At 40.7% G+C, this 17,026-nt stretch overlaps 1 protein-coding gene across 4 annotated transcripts in view; it reads left to right on the top strand.

Annotated features, from left to right (window-relative positions):
• Positions 1–17,026, top strand: part of dip2bb (disco-interacting protein 2 homolog Bb) — a 35,990-nt gene that overhangs the window by 10,774 nt on the left and 8,190 nt on the right. For 2 of the 4 annotated variants that reach the window (XM_067504622.1, XM_067504620.1), the window contains exons 2-25: positions 1,296–1,367; positions 2,396–2,548; positions 7,963–8,088; positions 8,197–8,520; positions 8,883–9,029; positions 9,193–9,210; positions 9,636–9,755; positions 10,172–10,369; positions 10,575–10,666; positions 11,420–11,530; positions 11,640–11,763; positions 12,002–12,111; positions 12,280–12,382; positions 12,886–12,950; positions 13,459–13,552; positions 13,635–13,754; positions 13,852–13,966; positions 14,293–14,432; positions 14,839–14,975; positions 15,091–15,171; positions 15,308–15,435; positions 15,718–15,832; positions 15,928–16,129; positions 16,704–16,816. In XM_067504622.1, coding sequence (XP_067360723.1) covers positions 1,296–1,367; positions 2,396–2,548; positions 7,963–8,088; positions 8,197–8,520; positions 8,883–9,029; positions 9,193–9,210; positions 9,636–9,755; positions 10,172–10,369; positions 10,575–10,666; positions 11,420–11,530; positions 11,640–11,763; positions 12,002–12,111; positions 12,280–12,382; positions 12,886–12,950; positions 13,459–13,552; positions 13,635–13,754; positions 13,852–13,966; positions 14,293–14,432; positions 14,839–14,975; positions 15,091–15,171; positions 15,308–15,435; positions 15,718–15,832; positions 15,928–16,129; positions 16,704–16,816 — 3,008 coding nt within the window. The remainder of the gene's footprint in view (positions 1–1,295; positions 1,368–2,395; positions 2,549–7,962; positions 8,089–8,196; positions 8,521–8,882; positions 9,030–9,192; positions 9,211–9,635; positions 9,756–10,171; positions 10,370–10,574; positions 10,667–11,419; positions 11,531–11,639; positions 11,764–12,001; positions 12,112–12,279; positions 12,383–12,885; positions 12,951–13,458; positions 13,553–13,634; positions 13,755–13,851; positions 13,967–14,292; positions 14,433–14,838; positions 14,976–15,090; positions 15,172–15,307; positions 15,436–15,717; positions 15,833–15,927; positions 16,130–16,703; positions 16,817–17,026) is intronic. The other 2 variants (XM_067504621.1, XM_067504623.1) reach the window with 1 other exon arrangement.

Here is a 17,026-nt window from a genome sequence, read left to right as displayed (position 1 = left end):
ATTGTTTAAAATGCGATCACCCGTCAGACTGGCCGATATCATACAGAGATCAAACAATGGAGTTCAGACAGTGGCAGGCTTTTTTAATTTTCTGTTTTCACTCCGTCCATCTTTTGCTTTTTCAAATACTTTAAGTCCCTGTGTGGTTGTAAACGAAAGGAATATCCCGATGTAGATGAGGTTTGACAGCAGCTATTGGCCGACATACTGAATGATTATTCACTGCTCAACCGCGTTACTTGAAAAGTGAGTGCACGCTTTCCAGATGGATTTTTAGTATTTGTCTGAAAATCTGACATCTTTGCCCACAGGAGAAAGAGGAGGAGTTTGGCACAGTCACCACATCGCTTCAGGGCCAGCAGAGAGCTCAGTCAGCGTGTGTTAGGTCTGATGGGGTGGAGGAAGACGTAGAAGGGCTGTGGGCAGGGGTGACAGGAGGGGTTGTGAGAGGGACCCTTTATTATCATTCGTGGCTTGGGATTCCTTCTCTTCTCTACTCTGAATGCATGTCACTCTTCACCTCACCTCTCCCTCTCCTCATCTTCATCTATTTCTCCTCTGTGCTCTCTTCGTTCCTGTTTACCGCACTGTCTCCCACCTTTCTTGTCGTCAGCTTTCATGCAGCTTTTCTCTCTGTTTTCTCTCTGTGTCTGTGAATCATCCCATTTCTTGCCTACGCTTCCATATGTTTCCAAATTTAGTCCTGCTTTGTTTTTCCCATTGCGTTGTACTTGAAGCCGGAACCAAGCCACATCTTTAACACTCTCAGCCATCTCTGGGGATTACTGCAAGCCTGTGTGCATCCATCTCTCTCTTCAGTGATTTATGTTGTTTTCCTTACCTGTCTTTCTCTTTCTCTGGGGGTCCTTACTGTCTGTTTCCATCTTGGAACAGTTTGTTATAGATTACATTTAGAGACACTATAGAAAGTAGATCATCCATGCAGCGTATAACCCCACAATCATCACTTTTAATCTGTGAATGCTTCCTGTCAATTGAACTTTGCCAAAGCATCTGAGTCATGTTGTACATTTTTGGTTGATTTTTCTTGGCTTGACTGAAAAAATGGCAAAAATAACATTTTATAACAAATATAAATGTCTGTTATGTAATGCAGAATCGGAAAAGCCCACAATAAAAATCTTGCTTGCGAAGAAGGAGCCAAAAAATAAATCAAAGCTGCTGACAATAAGAATATAGAGATGTTTACTCTAATCCTATAAATTCTCAGTCAGAATGTTTTGCTATTATATATACTGTAGTGCCCAAATATAATAATTTGGTTTGTTTTACAGGTGACATCACACAGAAGGGATATGAGAAGAAAAGGACCAAACTCCTGGCTCCCTTTATCATCCCAACCCCCGGTAAAACCTCAGCATCTCTTTTTGTTCCTGAGCATGCAAACCGAGCCTCCCTCCTCCCACTGTTGTGTTCTCCTAGTCTGGTTGTTCTCATAATACCAAACATATCCTTTTTAATCATACTTAAAACATCCTAAATTTAAACATTCTGTTTACAGACAGTTTGCTGATACATTTTGTCCATGTCTATCCATGCAGGTTTCATGCTGTTAATCTGTTTTACATTGTACGTACTTCATCTGCATTGGCCAATGATTATGTTAATGTAAAGCAGATGTAGACTGCTGTATATCCTATAAATTACACTGCTAGAGTGTATAAAGACCTTTTAGTGCTCACTGCTGCCTCCTCATGGCTCAGTTCCTCTGCTAATCTCCCCTCGTCTCACTGATGGTGGGGCACAAATCCTGGTAAATTGTTGACTATGTGGGAAAATGTATACACAAACTGGTAATTACACTTTGTTTGAGGTTCCTTGTGTGTTTGAATAATCTAATTATTGGTTAACCAGGAACTGGTGGAATCCATTAAATACTGAGTCCACTGGATAGAAACTGGTCCATGGTGCCCATTAAACTGCTAATATTGATTTGACAGAATGTGACAAATTTCATATATCAATATGAATGTTTTTTCTGAGTGTGATTATTACTTAAAAAGATATTATTGAAATCTGTATACACATTTTAGCCCTCCAGTTATCATTGACCTGATGTTTAAGGACTATAAATCCAAGTGTATAAATATTACAGATGGCTGTATCAAATCTGTTTTGTACTTGTATACAGTATAATCTTTATTCTAAATTTCAGAAATATCAGGGTATTAAGGCACAGTACAGAAAAGTCATGTGCCTTGGTAGTGCAGAAAATAATAATGAATAAATATAATAAATCTAAAAGGGCAGAAAAACAATAGATAACAATTTTCTACTCTTTTCATATATAAAGTGGTGATAGATATATCATAGACAAGGCTTCTTTGTGTTTATTTTATTTATAGAGACACTATGTGTTTTGTTTGATTAATAGTGGGCCCCCCACCTCAGAATGATGTCCACCCACCTGCTCCCAGTTCCTCTTCCAGCCACGCTCCTCCCCCTTCCAGCTCGTCCAGGTACCGTGAACGCCGCTCTCGCAGGACTCATCGCAGTGGAGGAACCAGGGATGACCGCTACAGATCAGGTCAGAAGTCCCACATAACGATAAAAAATGGAAATATTAGAGGAAAAATTGCATTCAGCTTCTCCTTTTCTCCATATTTAAAACACTTCTAATAAACCAGTCACTGAAGAAAGAGTCTGTTTTTAAGCTCAGACCCAGTGAACTGTTTCAAAGGGACCAATTAAAGAGCCCAGTTTGTGTGTATTTGAATGTGTCTGTATTTGTGTTTGTCCTTGTATTTGTTTCTTACTGTAGTCATGAACAAAAAAAGTTTTTTCCTAACAGAGTTAGGACCTTTTTATGAAGTGAATTTCAATTCAATTCAATTCAATTCAACTTTATTTATATAGCGCCAATTCACAACAAAGTCATCTCAGGGCACTTTGCAGAATAAAGTCAAGATTATAAAGCTGTATAAGGAGAACCCAACAATTCCCCCTGGAGCAAGCCATAGGCAACAGTGGAGAGGAAAAACTCCCTTTAACGGAAGAAACCTCCAGCAGAACCAGGCTCAGGGTGGACGGCCATCTGCCTCGACCGGTTGGGGTGAGTGGAAAGGGGAGAGAGAAAAGAACAGAGCAACAAAAACCAACAACAAAATATCGAGCAGATTGGTAGGACCAGTAGCTGCACGCTGGAAGACACACAGCTTCAAAGCCGGGGGACACCTGCAGAAAGGGACAGAGAGAGGGGGACAGAGAAGGACAACTACGGGAGAGAACACACAGAGTTAATGACATACAGTGGTGACAATTGCAGGGTGAGAGGAGAGGAGAGATGGTCAAGAGGAGGAAAGGAGCTCGGTGCATCGGGGGGTGGGTCCCCCAGCAGTCTAAGCCTATGGCAGCATAACTATAACTAACTATATGCTTTATTAAAGAGGAAGGCTTTTAAGCCTAGACTTAAAAGTAGAGTAGGTGTCTGCTTCCCGAATCTGAACTGGGAGCTGGTTCCACAAGAGAGGAGCTTGATAGCTAAAGGCTCTACCTCCCATTCTACCTTTGGAAATTCTGGGAACCACAAGTAGGCCTGCATAGGCCTGAGAGCGAAGTGGTCTACTGGGATGATATGGTGCTATGAGGTCTATATATGATGGAGCCTGACCATTTGGAGCTTTATATGTAAGAAGCAGGGTTTTAAATTCTATTCTAAATTTAATGGGAAGCCAACGGAGAGAAGGTAGTGAAGGTGAAATATGATCTCTCTTGCTAGTTCCAGTCAGCACTCTTGCTGGCATTTTGGATTAATTGCAGGCTCTTTAGGGAGTTACTGGGGCATCCTGAAAGTAGGGAATTACAGTAGTCCAACCTAGAGGTAACAAATGCATGGACCAGTTTTTTGGCATCACTTTGAGACAGGATGCTCCTAATTTTGGCAATGTTCAGTAGGTGGAAGAAGGCTGTTCAAGAGATTTGTTTTATATGTGAGTTAAAGGACAAATCCTGATCAAAAATAACTCCAAGGTTCCTTGCAGTAGTACTGGAGGCCAGACTTATGCCATCTAGAGTAACAATATGGTTGGACATAATATCTCTGAGATTTTTGCGCCCAAATACTATGACTTCAGTTTTGTCTGAGTTTAAAAGTAAAAAATTGTGGGACATCCAGGCCTTTATGTCTTGTAGGCATGCTTGAAGCTTTATTAACTGATTATTTTCATCTTGTTCCATAGATAAATATAGCTGGGTATCATCAGCATAACAGTGGAAATTTATGGAGTGTTTTCTAATTATGTTGCCTAAAGGAGACATATATAAAGTATTGGTTCTAACACAGAGCCTTGTGGTACTCCATAGCTAACCTTTGTGTGCATGGAGGAGTCATCATTAACGTGAACAAATTGAAATCTATCAAACAGATAAGATTTAAACCAACCTAGTGCAGTTCCTTTAATCCCAATTTCATGTTCCAGTCTCTGTAATAAAATGTTATGATCAATGGTATCAAATGCAGCACTAAGATCTAACAGAACAAGTATAGAGATGAGTCCATTATCTGAGTCCATGAGAAGATCGTTGGTGACTTTTACCAGTGCTGTTTCTGTACTATGATGAACTCTAAATTCTGACTGAAAGTCTTCATACAAATTATTCCTATGAAGGTGATCACATAATTGTTTTGTAACTACTTTTTCAATTATTTTAGAAATAAAGGGGAGATTAGATATTGGTCTGTAATTGGCTAAAACACCTGGGTAAAGACAGGGTTTTTTAAGTAGTGGTTTAATTACAGCTACCTTATAGGCCTGTGGTAAAAAGCCTGTTTCTAAAGATAGATTGATGATATCTAATATGAACGTATCTATTAAGGGTAAAGCTTCCTTGAGCAGCTTAGTTGGAATAGGGTCTAGCAGACAGGTTGTTGGTTTAGATGAGGTAATAATTGAAGTTAGCTCAGAGAGATCTATGGGTAAAAAGCAGTCTAACAGGGATTGGGGCCTTATCGATGACTCTAGCACTGCTGTACATGAAGATCTATCTGTAATATTTTGGGGGAGGACCTGGTGAATTCTTTCTCTAATAGCTACAATTTTATTCATAAAGAAGGTCATGAAGTCATTGCTGCTCAAAGTTAAGGGAATAGTAGGCTCAACAGAACTATGGCTCTTAGTCAGCCTGGCTACAGTGCTGAACAGAAACCGGGGGTTGTTTTTGTTTTCTTCTATTAATGATGAATAATATGCTGTTCTGGCATCACTGAGAGCTTTTTGTACATTTGTAAACTATTTTTCCAGACTAAATGAAGATTTTTGATGATGATTTTTGTTAGATTCCTAACAATTTCAAGGCCTGTTTGAGGGACTTGGGTTTACGTTATGGTTAGGGTAGGGGTCTATGCAATATTTCATGTCACAGTGTTCTCAGAAATAAAAAAAGACATATGTGTGTAAGGGGCTCAGACAGATGGCCCTGCAGCTGGGGGGTCATTGATGGCCATCACTGTGAAAGCACAGTGATGTCACTGGCAGACCATTTATTTGAGGAGGCTGTGTGGAAAACTGATCCGGTGGGGAAAACCTGATGCTGTAGAGGACTCGGCCGTGGATTAGAGTTAAGGAGCACAAAGCATTTGAAGAGGATATTGGTGTGTCTTCCAGTTAAAGTGCAGACTATAAAAGTGTCCTCCCTCAGCTCAGCCCAAACCTTGCTTTCTTTTTTTAATGTATCTGTGCCTACTTGCCTTTTCAACAACTCCTAATACCAGTGAGAAAGGCAGGCTGGTTTATGCGGGGTTGTTTGAACATGTCTCAGATTTTTAAAGCTTTGACCAGCAACAAAATATTTTAATCTGATTGAAGGATTCAGAGAGAGAGAGAGAGTTAGGTGATTCAGCTGGAAGAACAGAGCAGCTGCACAATTGGCACAATCAAGACATAAAAGGTTAATGAGGATCCATGCTGAAATGTACTGATGTAAAGTAGTGCTGCCCGGTCTTAACAGTGCAGTGTGGACGTAAAGTTTTGTAGGACTGATGGGTTTAAAGAGACAGCCTGGGGGAGAGGAGCATAGAGCAAGCGTGGAGATAATGAGCCATTTGCCATATAATGAGTCTACTACCTATTGTACTCTCTTCACAGTGTAGTAGAGTTCAAGTAGAGTAAAATTGCACTGATACAGCACCATTTAATCCAGGCTCTGTTAAAAGGGAGCTGGAGGGATGGTCCTCATCAGTTTGGTTTCTGAAATCTCTCCCTTGCCCCCTCCATCACTTCTGCTAGCATATTGCACTATCTGTGCTCCATACTGAGGACTCTTAATTTGAAGGAAAATTCATCATATTAGTGCATCACTGAAAAGTATAGTAATGGTAACTGCATTTAAGCATTTTATGCCTCATCCTGGGATTCTCCTGACTCCTGATCGTGTCAGACAAGTTTACGGAGTCAACGTCTCCTTATGTTTCTGTGTGAGGTTGGACGATAGCACTTTATGAGAGCAGATGATTTAGCCCAAGGTGATCTGTTCAGCACAAAGCCAGTTATGTAATTATGGTCCTCACTGCTGCTGTGCAATGAGCCATGCTTGATGAATTATTCAAATGTGTTGATGTTTGAATGGAAATAATGTCCCCTGAGTTAATAGATGTGATTTGTCAGTGAGTGGGCTTGTTATTGCGCATGTTTTGTTACGTAGTCTGAATGTGTGGCTGTTCTTTTTAATGTGCCCGTGGGTGTCATCCAGTGAAAGTATCTCTGCGTTTATTGCTGGGTGCATTTGTGTGTGTGTGCATGCATGTAAGCAAGTGTGTGAGCCAATAAACAGTATTGCTCTTCTTTATTTTGCTTTTTTACTTCTTGTCCTTCACATTTGAATAAGCTGATTCTTATTTAACAAAACGTAAGTAAAACAAAACTAAAATGCCGATGTTAAAAACGAAATTTCAGACTTTTCAGACATGTAACACACAGCAGGAGATCACCAGAGTGGTAAAGCATCCTGACATAAGAAAATCTGCTTGAATTCAGTGCGCAAAGGAGGAACAACATGATATAAAATTACAAATATGGGAATAAGTGTTTTGTTTACAGCACATTGGAGCTGTGCAACTAATAAAAAAGGTTTAATCACTCGACTACAATAGCATTTGAGTGATAGAAACGTCATTAACAAACCCACTGGCTTGCTTACAATTCGGGACAGAGCAGCGTGCTACACACACAAGCTCACAACATAATAGGGACATAATAACTTTGGCAGCATTTAACTTGGACATTTGGGTTCACACATAAACCCACTCCTAAACAAAGTCAGAATAACAGTGGATGTTTGAAAGGGGCTACTTTCTGTAGTCTTTTTTTGTTTTGTTTTTTCCTTAGGCATTTATTGTCTTGTTTTACTTGTTTTTTTTTCTGTGTGATAATTTTCTGTCTTTTTAATTAACTTATTTGCTTGTTTGTGTTTTTGGTAATTTGTTGTTTTATATTGTTGCACTGGATGCATTGAAGAATATACAAACAGAAATAATAATTGAACCAGTCGTTTACATCACTTCATTAGCTAATATTTCTGCTACATCTGGTCTTTTTCGGCTAAAGGAACTTCAGAAACCCCAACCCTTCTGCAGGAAATGGGTTTTAAAATAAGTGCAGTCCAAGCCCAGTAGAAATTGGGGAGGGTTGCGTAAGGAAGGGCATCCAGCGTAAAAACTGTGCCAAATCAACATGCAGAAAATGATCCGCTGTGGCGACCCTGAACTCACGAGATAAGCTGAAAGGACTAAATAAATAAATAAATAAATAAATACATTGGGCTCTGAATCACACCATAAAAAGAACTTAAAAGCAAAAATCTTGCCTTAGGAGGCAAAAAAGACCTTGATTATGGCCTTTTGTTGAGTCATGCCAATTTCTTTTTGTGTGATGTTGTGTCCTTGGTTTCAGTCAGAACCAAAACCACCATCATTAGTGCCATTTCTAACTCAAACTGTCTGTTCAGATATCCATACAGAAGCTGTGCAGGCTGCCCTGGCTAAACATAAGGAGGAGAAGATGGCCCTACCCATGCCTACAAAGCGACGTTCCACTTATGTCCAGTCTCCTATTGAAACCCGAACACCACCAGGTACTACAGAAGAAGGACAGTCCTCCTATCTGTCAAGACCCTTTTACAAATTGGCCTTAGGTCATAAAAACAGAGTGCTAGAAATTCAGACTTTGTTTTCTTGTTCAGACTCTTCAACAGGCTCTGAAGATGAGATGTCTGTGCGCAGGCAGTCATCAGTGGTTGCTCCCCCACCTGTGGTCAACCCCAACCTGCAGAGCCCAGACTCCTGGAACAACCGTTCTGTCCAGGGCTCTTCCACCTCCTCCTCAGCCTCCTCCACTTTGTCCCATGGAGAGGCCATACCACAACCTCAGAGCCAACCCCAGCCTCAACCCCAGTACAAACCACAGTACCAACCTCTGTATCAGCCTCACCATCAACCACAGTACCAGCCTCAGCCCCAGCACAACATGGCAGCTGTGACAGACAGGCTGGCTCACAGTCGCATTGGTGAGACGCTACTGAAAGAAGAGACTAGACAAATGTACTGTGGTGATACTCACATTAGGTATGGTTTCTTTGTACTGTGACCGAGCATGATTGCCCCCCTTCCCCTCTCCCCTGCTGGTCTGTGCTCACAGTGGGCTGTAGCAATCTCTGTTGGAACAAAAAAAACCTCTTCCATTGTCACAGCAATCATCAAACAAGTTGGACTTTGAGGATCAAACATGCTCGGGCATGGTACAGATTGCCTGATGTTGGTGCGCCCTAAAACCCCTTGAATGTTGACTGTGCAAGTTTCCTGCATTTGCTACAATTACTTGTGATTTAAATACTTTGAAAGTAAGCTGTGTCCCTTGATTCTCCCGCAGCGCCCACAGAGAACAGTGCTCCCCCTCCAGATGTTACAGCTGTGGCAGCTCCAGTTAGAGGCCCTCGAGTGGACCTGCCCTCCAACGCTGTGGTCAGGGGAATGAGCCGCGGGCAGAGCCGCTCAAGCATGATGGAGACAGCAGACGGTAATAACTACACTATACCACTTTTTATTTGTGCTACTTCCCAACAGCCTGTGTCTAACTCTTTTCTCGTAACAATACGTCCTTCAACCATGATGTACTGTATTATTAATCAGACTCTACTGTTTTTTTTTTTGCCTCCTTTGTTTATTTGACTGGCTGATAGCAAGAGGTAATATCCAGAGTAAGGAAACTCTTTAATATATAATGTCTGTAACTTTTTGTGTTTTTTTTTTTATGCCCTTACTCTTCACTCCTGTTTGTAATGACTGATAATAGAAATAAAGGAAGCAAATACAATATCCACATCCAATATAACCCCCCCACCTATGATCCCAAAGCAATTAAATTCTACCCCAGTGCTCACCGTGTTTTCCTCGTGTTATTGCCACCTACTGTACACATACGGCTTTTTTACTCATAAAAGTTTTTTCAGTCAATTCAGTAAGCAGTAATTACAACATCTTGTGTTTATGGGATAAAAAGTAGCACATTATAAGATGGAAAGTAGTTTTAAAATGTAATAATTTGTCACTGTGTATATGAACCATATGTTATGTGACTAGTTTGTTTCACCTCTTCCCCTCTCCATCTTCATCCTGCTTGTAGGAGTTCCTGTGAACAGTAGAGTGTCCACTAAGATCCAGCAGCTTCTCAACACCCTGAAAAGGCCTAAGAGGCCTCCGCTCAGCGAGTTCTTCACCGATGACGCAGAGGAAATTGTAGAGGGTAAGCTGCTTTCCTGTGTCCCCAATATTCCACTTAAAGTTTTATTAGCATCTTCTATGTATCATAGCTTTCTTTTTTTCTTTTTGTTTTTTACAAAACTGTATTAGCAAAATACTTAAAAATCAAAATTTGGTCGCATTTTGCTAACTACTACTTAGAAGAAGTACCAATATATGGTTCCATTTAGTTGAGTCCATTATTACTTATTGAATTATTTCCATAATTACTTAATTAGCCCACTGAGTGATAACTTAATGGGCTAATATAATTCCAAATTCTTTGTTTTTGAGCTGAATGTTCATTCACATAAGTAAGTCGATGTGAAATAGTATATTTTATTGTTTTTGGAAGATTAGGCATTTTCTTTTAAAATGTATTTTAACTGTAACAGAAGTGTTTTCTTGTTTCTCTGAAAGTGCCCCAGCCAGACCCAAACATGCCAAAGCCGGAAGGCCGTCAGATTATCCCAGTAAAAGGGGAACCATTGGGAGTTGTCAGTAACTGGCCCCCAGCCCTGCAGGCAGCATTGGCCCGTTGGGGGGCCACTCAGGGCAAGAGTCCAGCCCTTACTGCTCTTGACATCACAGGAAAACCACTCTACACACTGACTTACGGTGAGGCACAGAGTGGTACTGTTTAATATGGGCCATAAAGAACATTTACACAGCAGAAATATTTTGTAATGTACATCTGCTGGAAGTTGCAATATAAATTTTCAGTGCTACGATAAAAAACATTTGCTAAGCAGTTTGTGTTAAGAATTGTTTTATAAGCTACCTTCATAACCCCGTCCTCCATGCACCAACTTCTGTCTATCAGGGAAGCTGTGGAGTCGCAGTGTGAAGCTGGCCTACACCCTTCTTAACAAGCTGGGCACCAAAAACGAGCAAATCCTCAAACCTGGAGACCGGGTGAGACAGTGAGACACAGCAGAGCAGAAAAGAGATACACATACATTGTATTACAGGAGTAGTGTCTTCCTTGCTAATTAATTTGGTAAACAGCAATCTGCAATTTTCTGCACAGTTTATGTGCCCTTGTGCAAAGCAACTGAACCCATGTTAGCTACATAAGCGAAACATTGTTCCTGACCTTTAAATTATTTGTGAAAGACAGAAAAATTATACAGATGTTACTGTGAGAAGAAACAGATTCATTACATTGTTTTTTTTTTTTTTTAATCTTAAACACCCAAATCACCGTTCTTGGTGCCGCAATGATGAATTCATCCACCTTTTCTTATTCTTCTTTCCCCCCTGGCCGTTCCCTTTCAGGGGTCGCCACAGCGAATCATGTGCCTCCATCTAACTCTGTCCTCAGCATCCTCTTCTCTCACACCAACTAACTTCATGTCCTCTCTCACTACATCCATAAATCTCCTCTTTGGTCTTCCTGTAGACCTCCTGCCTGGCAGCTCCAACCTCAGCATCCTTCTACCGATATATGAACAATCTCTCCTCTGAAGTCATGATTTGCATGTTTAATTTGGTATGGTTTTAGGTCGGATGCCCTTCCTGACACAACCCGCTGCATTTATCCAGACTTGGGACTGGCACAAGAAGACACTGGCTTATGCATCCTTGTGGTTGCTTTGAATTAATTTCTATAAAAACATACTTTCCTGTGTAAAATTGTACTAAATGTAAATTAAAATGTTTTGGTAGGTGGCGCTGGTGTACCCCAACAGTGATCCTGGGATGTTTTGGGTGGCCTTCTATGGCTGCCTGCTGGCTGAAATTATTCCTGTACCTATTGAGGTGCCACTGTCTCGTAAGGTCAGAAAACCATTACGTAAATGTTTTTGAGTGGAGCAATAGTTTTTGTTTTTCAACTTAAAACTCATGAATGTGCAATTATGTATTTCCAATGTGTGGTGTGTTTTAGGATGCAGGAATCAGCCAGGTGGGGTTTCTGCTGGGCAGTTGTGGTGTTGGTCTGGCTCTGACCAGTGAGATTTGTTTGAAGGGTCTACCCAAGACCCCCACAGGGGAAATCCTGCAGTTCAAAGGTCAGCAAGCTCTTTTTTAAATGTGGAGTCATTCAATCATTCACTCAAGAATGACACATTCATCTAGTAAACATGTAGGTTTATGTATATGTTTGTTAAAGTTAAGGGTCACCTTCAGACTTTTTCCCAAAAAAGTTGCATAACATTTGGAAATGAATCCTTCCTGTTATACAGTATATTGTGATGTGTAGTAAAACCAAATCTGAGTTTAGTTTAATTGATTTTTTTTTTGTAATAGGCTGGCCTCGTCTAAAGTGGGTGGTGACAGACTCAAAATACCTAACCAAACCTTCCAAAGACTGGCAGCCACACATCCCCACCGCCAACACTGACCCTGCATATATAGAGGTAAATGAGCTGCTAAAGGAGACTATAGTTATAACTAGCTGTTGTCTAGATTTCAATAGAAACTAAATTTAATTTGAGAACATTAGAACAGTTGACCCTTCCTGAATTCTGATGTGATATAACAATGCAAGTATTTATGTGCTCCTCTCGTGTGTCCTTCCTGTGTAGTACAAGGCCAGTAAAGAAGGCACAGTGATGGGTGTGGCTGTGTCTAAAGTAGCCATGTTAACCCATTGCCAAGCACTGGCCCAGGCCTGCAACTATTGTGAAGGTGAGTAAAGAGCCTTAGCATGATCAACATATTTTATCTGAAGGCCTCTTCGCTCCAGGAATTTAGGATGTTGTGAAAGCAACAATTAATTCAACTATTCCCGAATTCCCCATTCCTCCGACCTTTTTTTTTTTTGACCTTTCGGCTTATCCCGTGTGTTCAGGGTCGCCACAGCAGATCATTTTCCGAATGTTGATTTGGCACAGTTTTTACCCCGGATGCCCTTCCTGGCGCAAACCTCCCCAATTTCTACCCGGCTTGGACCAGCACTGCACAGCTGGGGGTGTTAATGGGCTGTTGGGGGTTCAGTGTCTTGCCCAGAGACCCATTTTTCTAACCTTGCAATTTATAAATATAAACATTGCAACATGCATCATGCGACTTTAAAAAAAACTGATGCAAAATCAGACATTTTAGGCAACAATCACAAAAATGTCCATGAAATCCTAAAGGGACTGAGATGTTTTTAGTCTAAAACCCTGTCTGTCTTTCTTCATGTTAAGGGGAAACGCTAGTAAATGTCCTGGACTTTAAAAAGGACATGGGCCTATGGCATGGAGTTCTCACGGTGAGCATGTGTTCATGTTTACATATAGTAGGTGCAGTCATGAAATGTACACAGCTTTAAATACAGAAAGGGCTCTGTCTCTGTGTTTCCATCATTGAACTTAGCACTACTGCACTACTGAGCAACTAATCTCATGGCTTTGGTACTGATACAGTTTTTTTAAATGATTTTTTTTGTTTGTTTGTTTTTGTTTTTTGTATTTTTAAATTATCCCCTTATGAATTTGCCTAATTGCAAAGACTAATTGTGAGTTTTGGTTGTTTGGATTTTTTTACTTGGTATTCTTTAACAAAATATGTTGTTATAATCATGTTCTTGTTTAAAATGTAACTTTCATGTATGTTGGCTGGAGTGGAGTTTTTCTAGAATATATATATATATATATATATATATATATATATATATATATATATATACATTTTCAGTTATTTGAACATATGTAAATTAGCAGTATATCTTGATTACAGTGTTATTATCAAGTGTTTAAAAACATTTTATTTGTTACCAGGCTGTGATGAACAGGATACACACCATCAGTGTTCCCTATGCAGTGATGAAGGCTTGTCCTCTCTCCTGGGTACAGAGGGTCCACATCCACAAAGGTAAAATATAACAGTCTTTCAACTTGAGTAATGGCAGTTAAAGACTAAAAGTGTAACAACTGTTACTTTAACCTCTGTTCAGCTCGTGTAGCTTTGGTGAAGTGCCGTGATCTACACTGGGCCATGATGGCTCATAGGGAGCAGAGAGACATCAGCCTGGCTTCCTTACGTATGCTCATTGTTGCAGATGGTGCTAACCCCTGTGAGTACCTCACATGACTTTATAGTTTTTTTAAATATGTTTTCCAATTACACAGGTTGCCCCTAACATGTTGAACTGCCTATCTTTTGTTCTCCAGGGTCAGTGTCTTCCTGTGATGCATTCCTGAATGTGTTCCAGTCCCACGGGCTGAAACCTGAGGTTATTTGTCCCTGCGCCACCTCTCCTGAGGCCATGACAGTAGCTATACGCAGGTATCTTAGAAATTTTTAGGCTTTATATGGAATTTTTTAAAAAGTACAAAAGAAGAAAACAACTATCTTTTCTAATCCTATTTCCTCTCACCCTCACACCCTCCATTTAAGTTTAAGGTTAATGAAAGAACAATATCTGATTTAAAAATATGCATGCATGCTTCATTCGGGGTTGTTTTTCAGCTATACTGGTCCAACAGGACAGATAAAGACGTAGGCTGTTGCATGTTGTTTTGTACATTGGTGGGTGGGCAGATGGCTGACTGTAAGAACAGATGGGATGGATGGAAATGTTCATGTTTGATCGAATGCTCTCCCCTGTTTAGATCAGGAGTACCGGGTGCACCCCTCCCTGCCCGTGCTGTTCTCTCCTTGAATGGCCTGAGCCACGGTGTCATCAGGGTCAACACAGAGGACAAGAACTCTGCCCTGACTGTGCAAGATGTTGGACATGTCATGCCTGGAGGTGAGGATACAAGGAAGGACACTTTGATTTTACGGAAACAATTTATATGAAACCTCTTGGTTCTTACAAGAGATATAGACATTAAAAATTTCCACCGTCTGCATAAAAATTTAAATGTTAAATGATTCAACATTAAACAACATTAAACAATGATACTCCTGTATAATTATAGCATCTACAATGCAGAGAATCTTTGCAATTAATCTGATAACTTTAACAGCCAGAGGAAGGGTACCTGTTTATATGTACTGCTTGAGATCCTTGGCTACTAAATAAGTAATACATTCATGTAAATTTAATTCAATGGGAAGATAAAAAGTTTCGAATCATTGGTTTGAGTAAATGCCTGACCTTTTAAATTAAAAAGTCAGTATTTTTTTTAAATGTGGTCTTTATGTGTCTCCAGCCCTGATGTGCATTGTTAAGCCTGAAGGACCTCCTCAGCTGTGCAAAACAGATGAGATAGGAGAGATAATAATCAACTCTCGTGCTGGAGGCACCATGTACTATGGCCTGCCTGGAGTCACAAAAAACACCTTTGAGGTATGAAAGCAAAAAGACAGCACAAACCTGCACTGACACAATCTTATAAGAAAGTTAATTAGTCTCTTACTCCAGAACATTGCTGTCTTTTCTGTCACTATGTTGTTCTTTTCAGGTGATACCGGTTAATGCTAACGGAGTTCCCATTGGAGAGATACCATTTGTGCGATCTGGACTCCTGGGATTTGCTGGCCCAGTAAGTCAGACTGTTTCAGTATAGCACCTGTGGTCATATGTGAGCCCCCCTGAAAAGCAGCCTTCTCTCTGTCTTTAAAGAGTCCGTATACTTACAGTACAATCAACCAGCCATGTGTCCCCACCCCCTTGTACAGGGCAGTCTGATTTTTGTGGTGGGGAAGATTGAGGGTCTGTTAATGGTGAGTGGGCGGAGACACAATGCTGATGACTTGGTGGCCACCGCTCTTGCCGTGGAGCCAGTAAAGACTGTGTACCGCGGGAGGTGAGGAAAAATTCCCTATTTCACAAAGCATTGATGATGAGCTCTTGTGTGGATTAAGTGAGAAACTGAATTCGTCATTACTGACATCTGGTGGCAGAGCAGGCAAACAAACCACATGTGTTGTTAAAGTCTTGGTATCTGTGGAGCCACATTTGTTTTTAAAGTTAGAAATGTTTCCTAAGGCAAATTTCCAACTGCATTTCAACTGCTTGTTTGGCAGTTGGATCCACAACCTTTGAACTATCTTTAAGGTACTTGTGTGGTTCTCTTTGTGTGTGTCAGGATTGCTGTGTTTTCAGTCACTGTGTTCTATGATGAGAGGGTAGTGATTGTGGCAGAGCAGAGACCAGATGCCAGCGAAGAAGACAGCTTCCAGTGGATGAGTCGAGTACTTCAGGTAAATGTGTTTAAAAAAAACGATTTAATAAAAAAGTCCTGGACTAAATGTGACCTGATGTTTTATAACACAGAAATGTTGGGTTTTCTTGTTAGGCTATTGACAGCATCCACCAGGTGGGCCTCTACTGTCTGGCTCTGGTCCAAGCCAACACATTACCTAAAACCCCCCTGGGGGGCATCCACATCTCTGACACCAAGCAGTCCTTCTTAGAGGGAAACCTGCATCCCTGCAACATCCTCATGTGCCCCCATACTTGTGTCACTAACCTGCCAAAGCCTCGGCAGAAGCAGCCTGGTATGTGATATCCAACAGGCTTGTAAAATATTTATTAAACTCAGTTCTGGAGAGCTATGTTTATATGGTGAGATCCTATTATTGGAGTTTTAATTTACTTTGCTGAGCTTCCTGACTGGATCCAGTCCTACCTCTTGAACTGATATCTGAATTACAGGGTACATCCCAGAAGTTGAGAAAAACTGCTGATTCTGTCCTGCATGCAAGAGTCACTCGGGCTACAACGTGTTTTGTAAGACAGGAGCATGGTCAGGCTTGTTACATAATGAACACATAACAGATTCTAAATTTGGGAAAGTGATATTTCTGCCCTGTTTGCTGTTGCTGTGGCAAACCTTGGCAAATGTCACAGAGTCTGTGTACTGGAACACAGCCACACTAAACCAAGAGACTCTTCACCTGAATCATTTTAGTTTGTGTTCTAGTATAACTAAACCCACGATGGATATTGACATGGTGAAAAATGAATCCTAGGTCTCTATATCAGACCTGTTTTTGTCTTTTGCTCATTATTTGTGTGTCTTTTTCTCACTAGCCACTTTTTTTGTCTCTCTCACACTATTTTTTCTTGTAGTTGGTGTAGGCCCTGCGTCTGTCATGGTGGGAAACCTGGTGGCAGGGAAGAGGATTGCCCAGGCTGCAGGCAGGGACCTTGGCTTGATTGAGGACCAGGACCTCGTCCGTAAGGTAGTACATTATAAACATTATAAGTTCTCCTTTTACTACTGCTCCACTAACTCTAAATCTCGTAGCTTTTTAATCACATTTCCATTTTCAATATAACTGCACATGGTCAACTCTAATGCTTAAAGTGTGATAGATAGCAAGGTTTGCAGGCTTTCCACTGCAGGTGTAACACTGGCCCAAGCTCAGCCAAAGCTCGCTTTCATTAATGAA

Source organism: Channa argus, chromosome 5 (genome assembly GCF_033026475.1).
Source record: "Channa argus isolate prfri chromosome 5, Channa argus male v1.0, whole genome shotgun sequence".
In the NCBI taxonomy this organism is placed as follows: Eukaryota; Metazoa; Chordata; class Actinopteri; order Anabantiformes; family Channidae; genus Channa; species Channa argus.
Note: the sequence above shows the minus strand (reverse complement) of the source record. Positions and strands in the feature narration are given on the sequence as shown.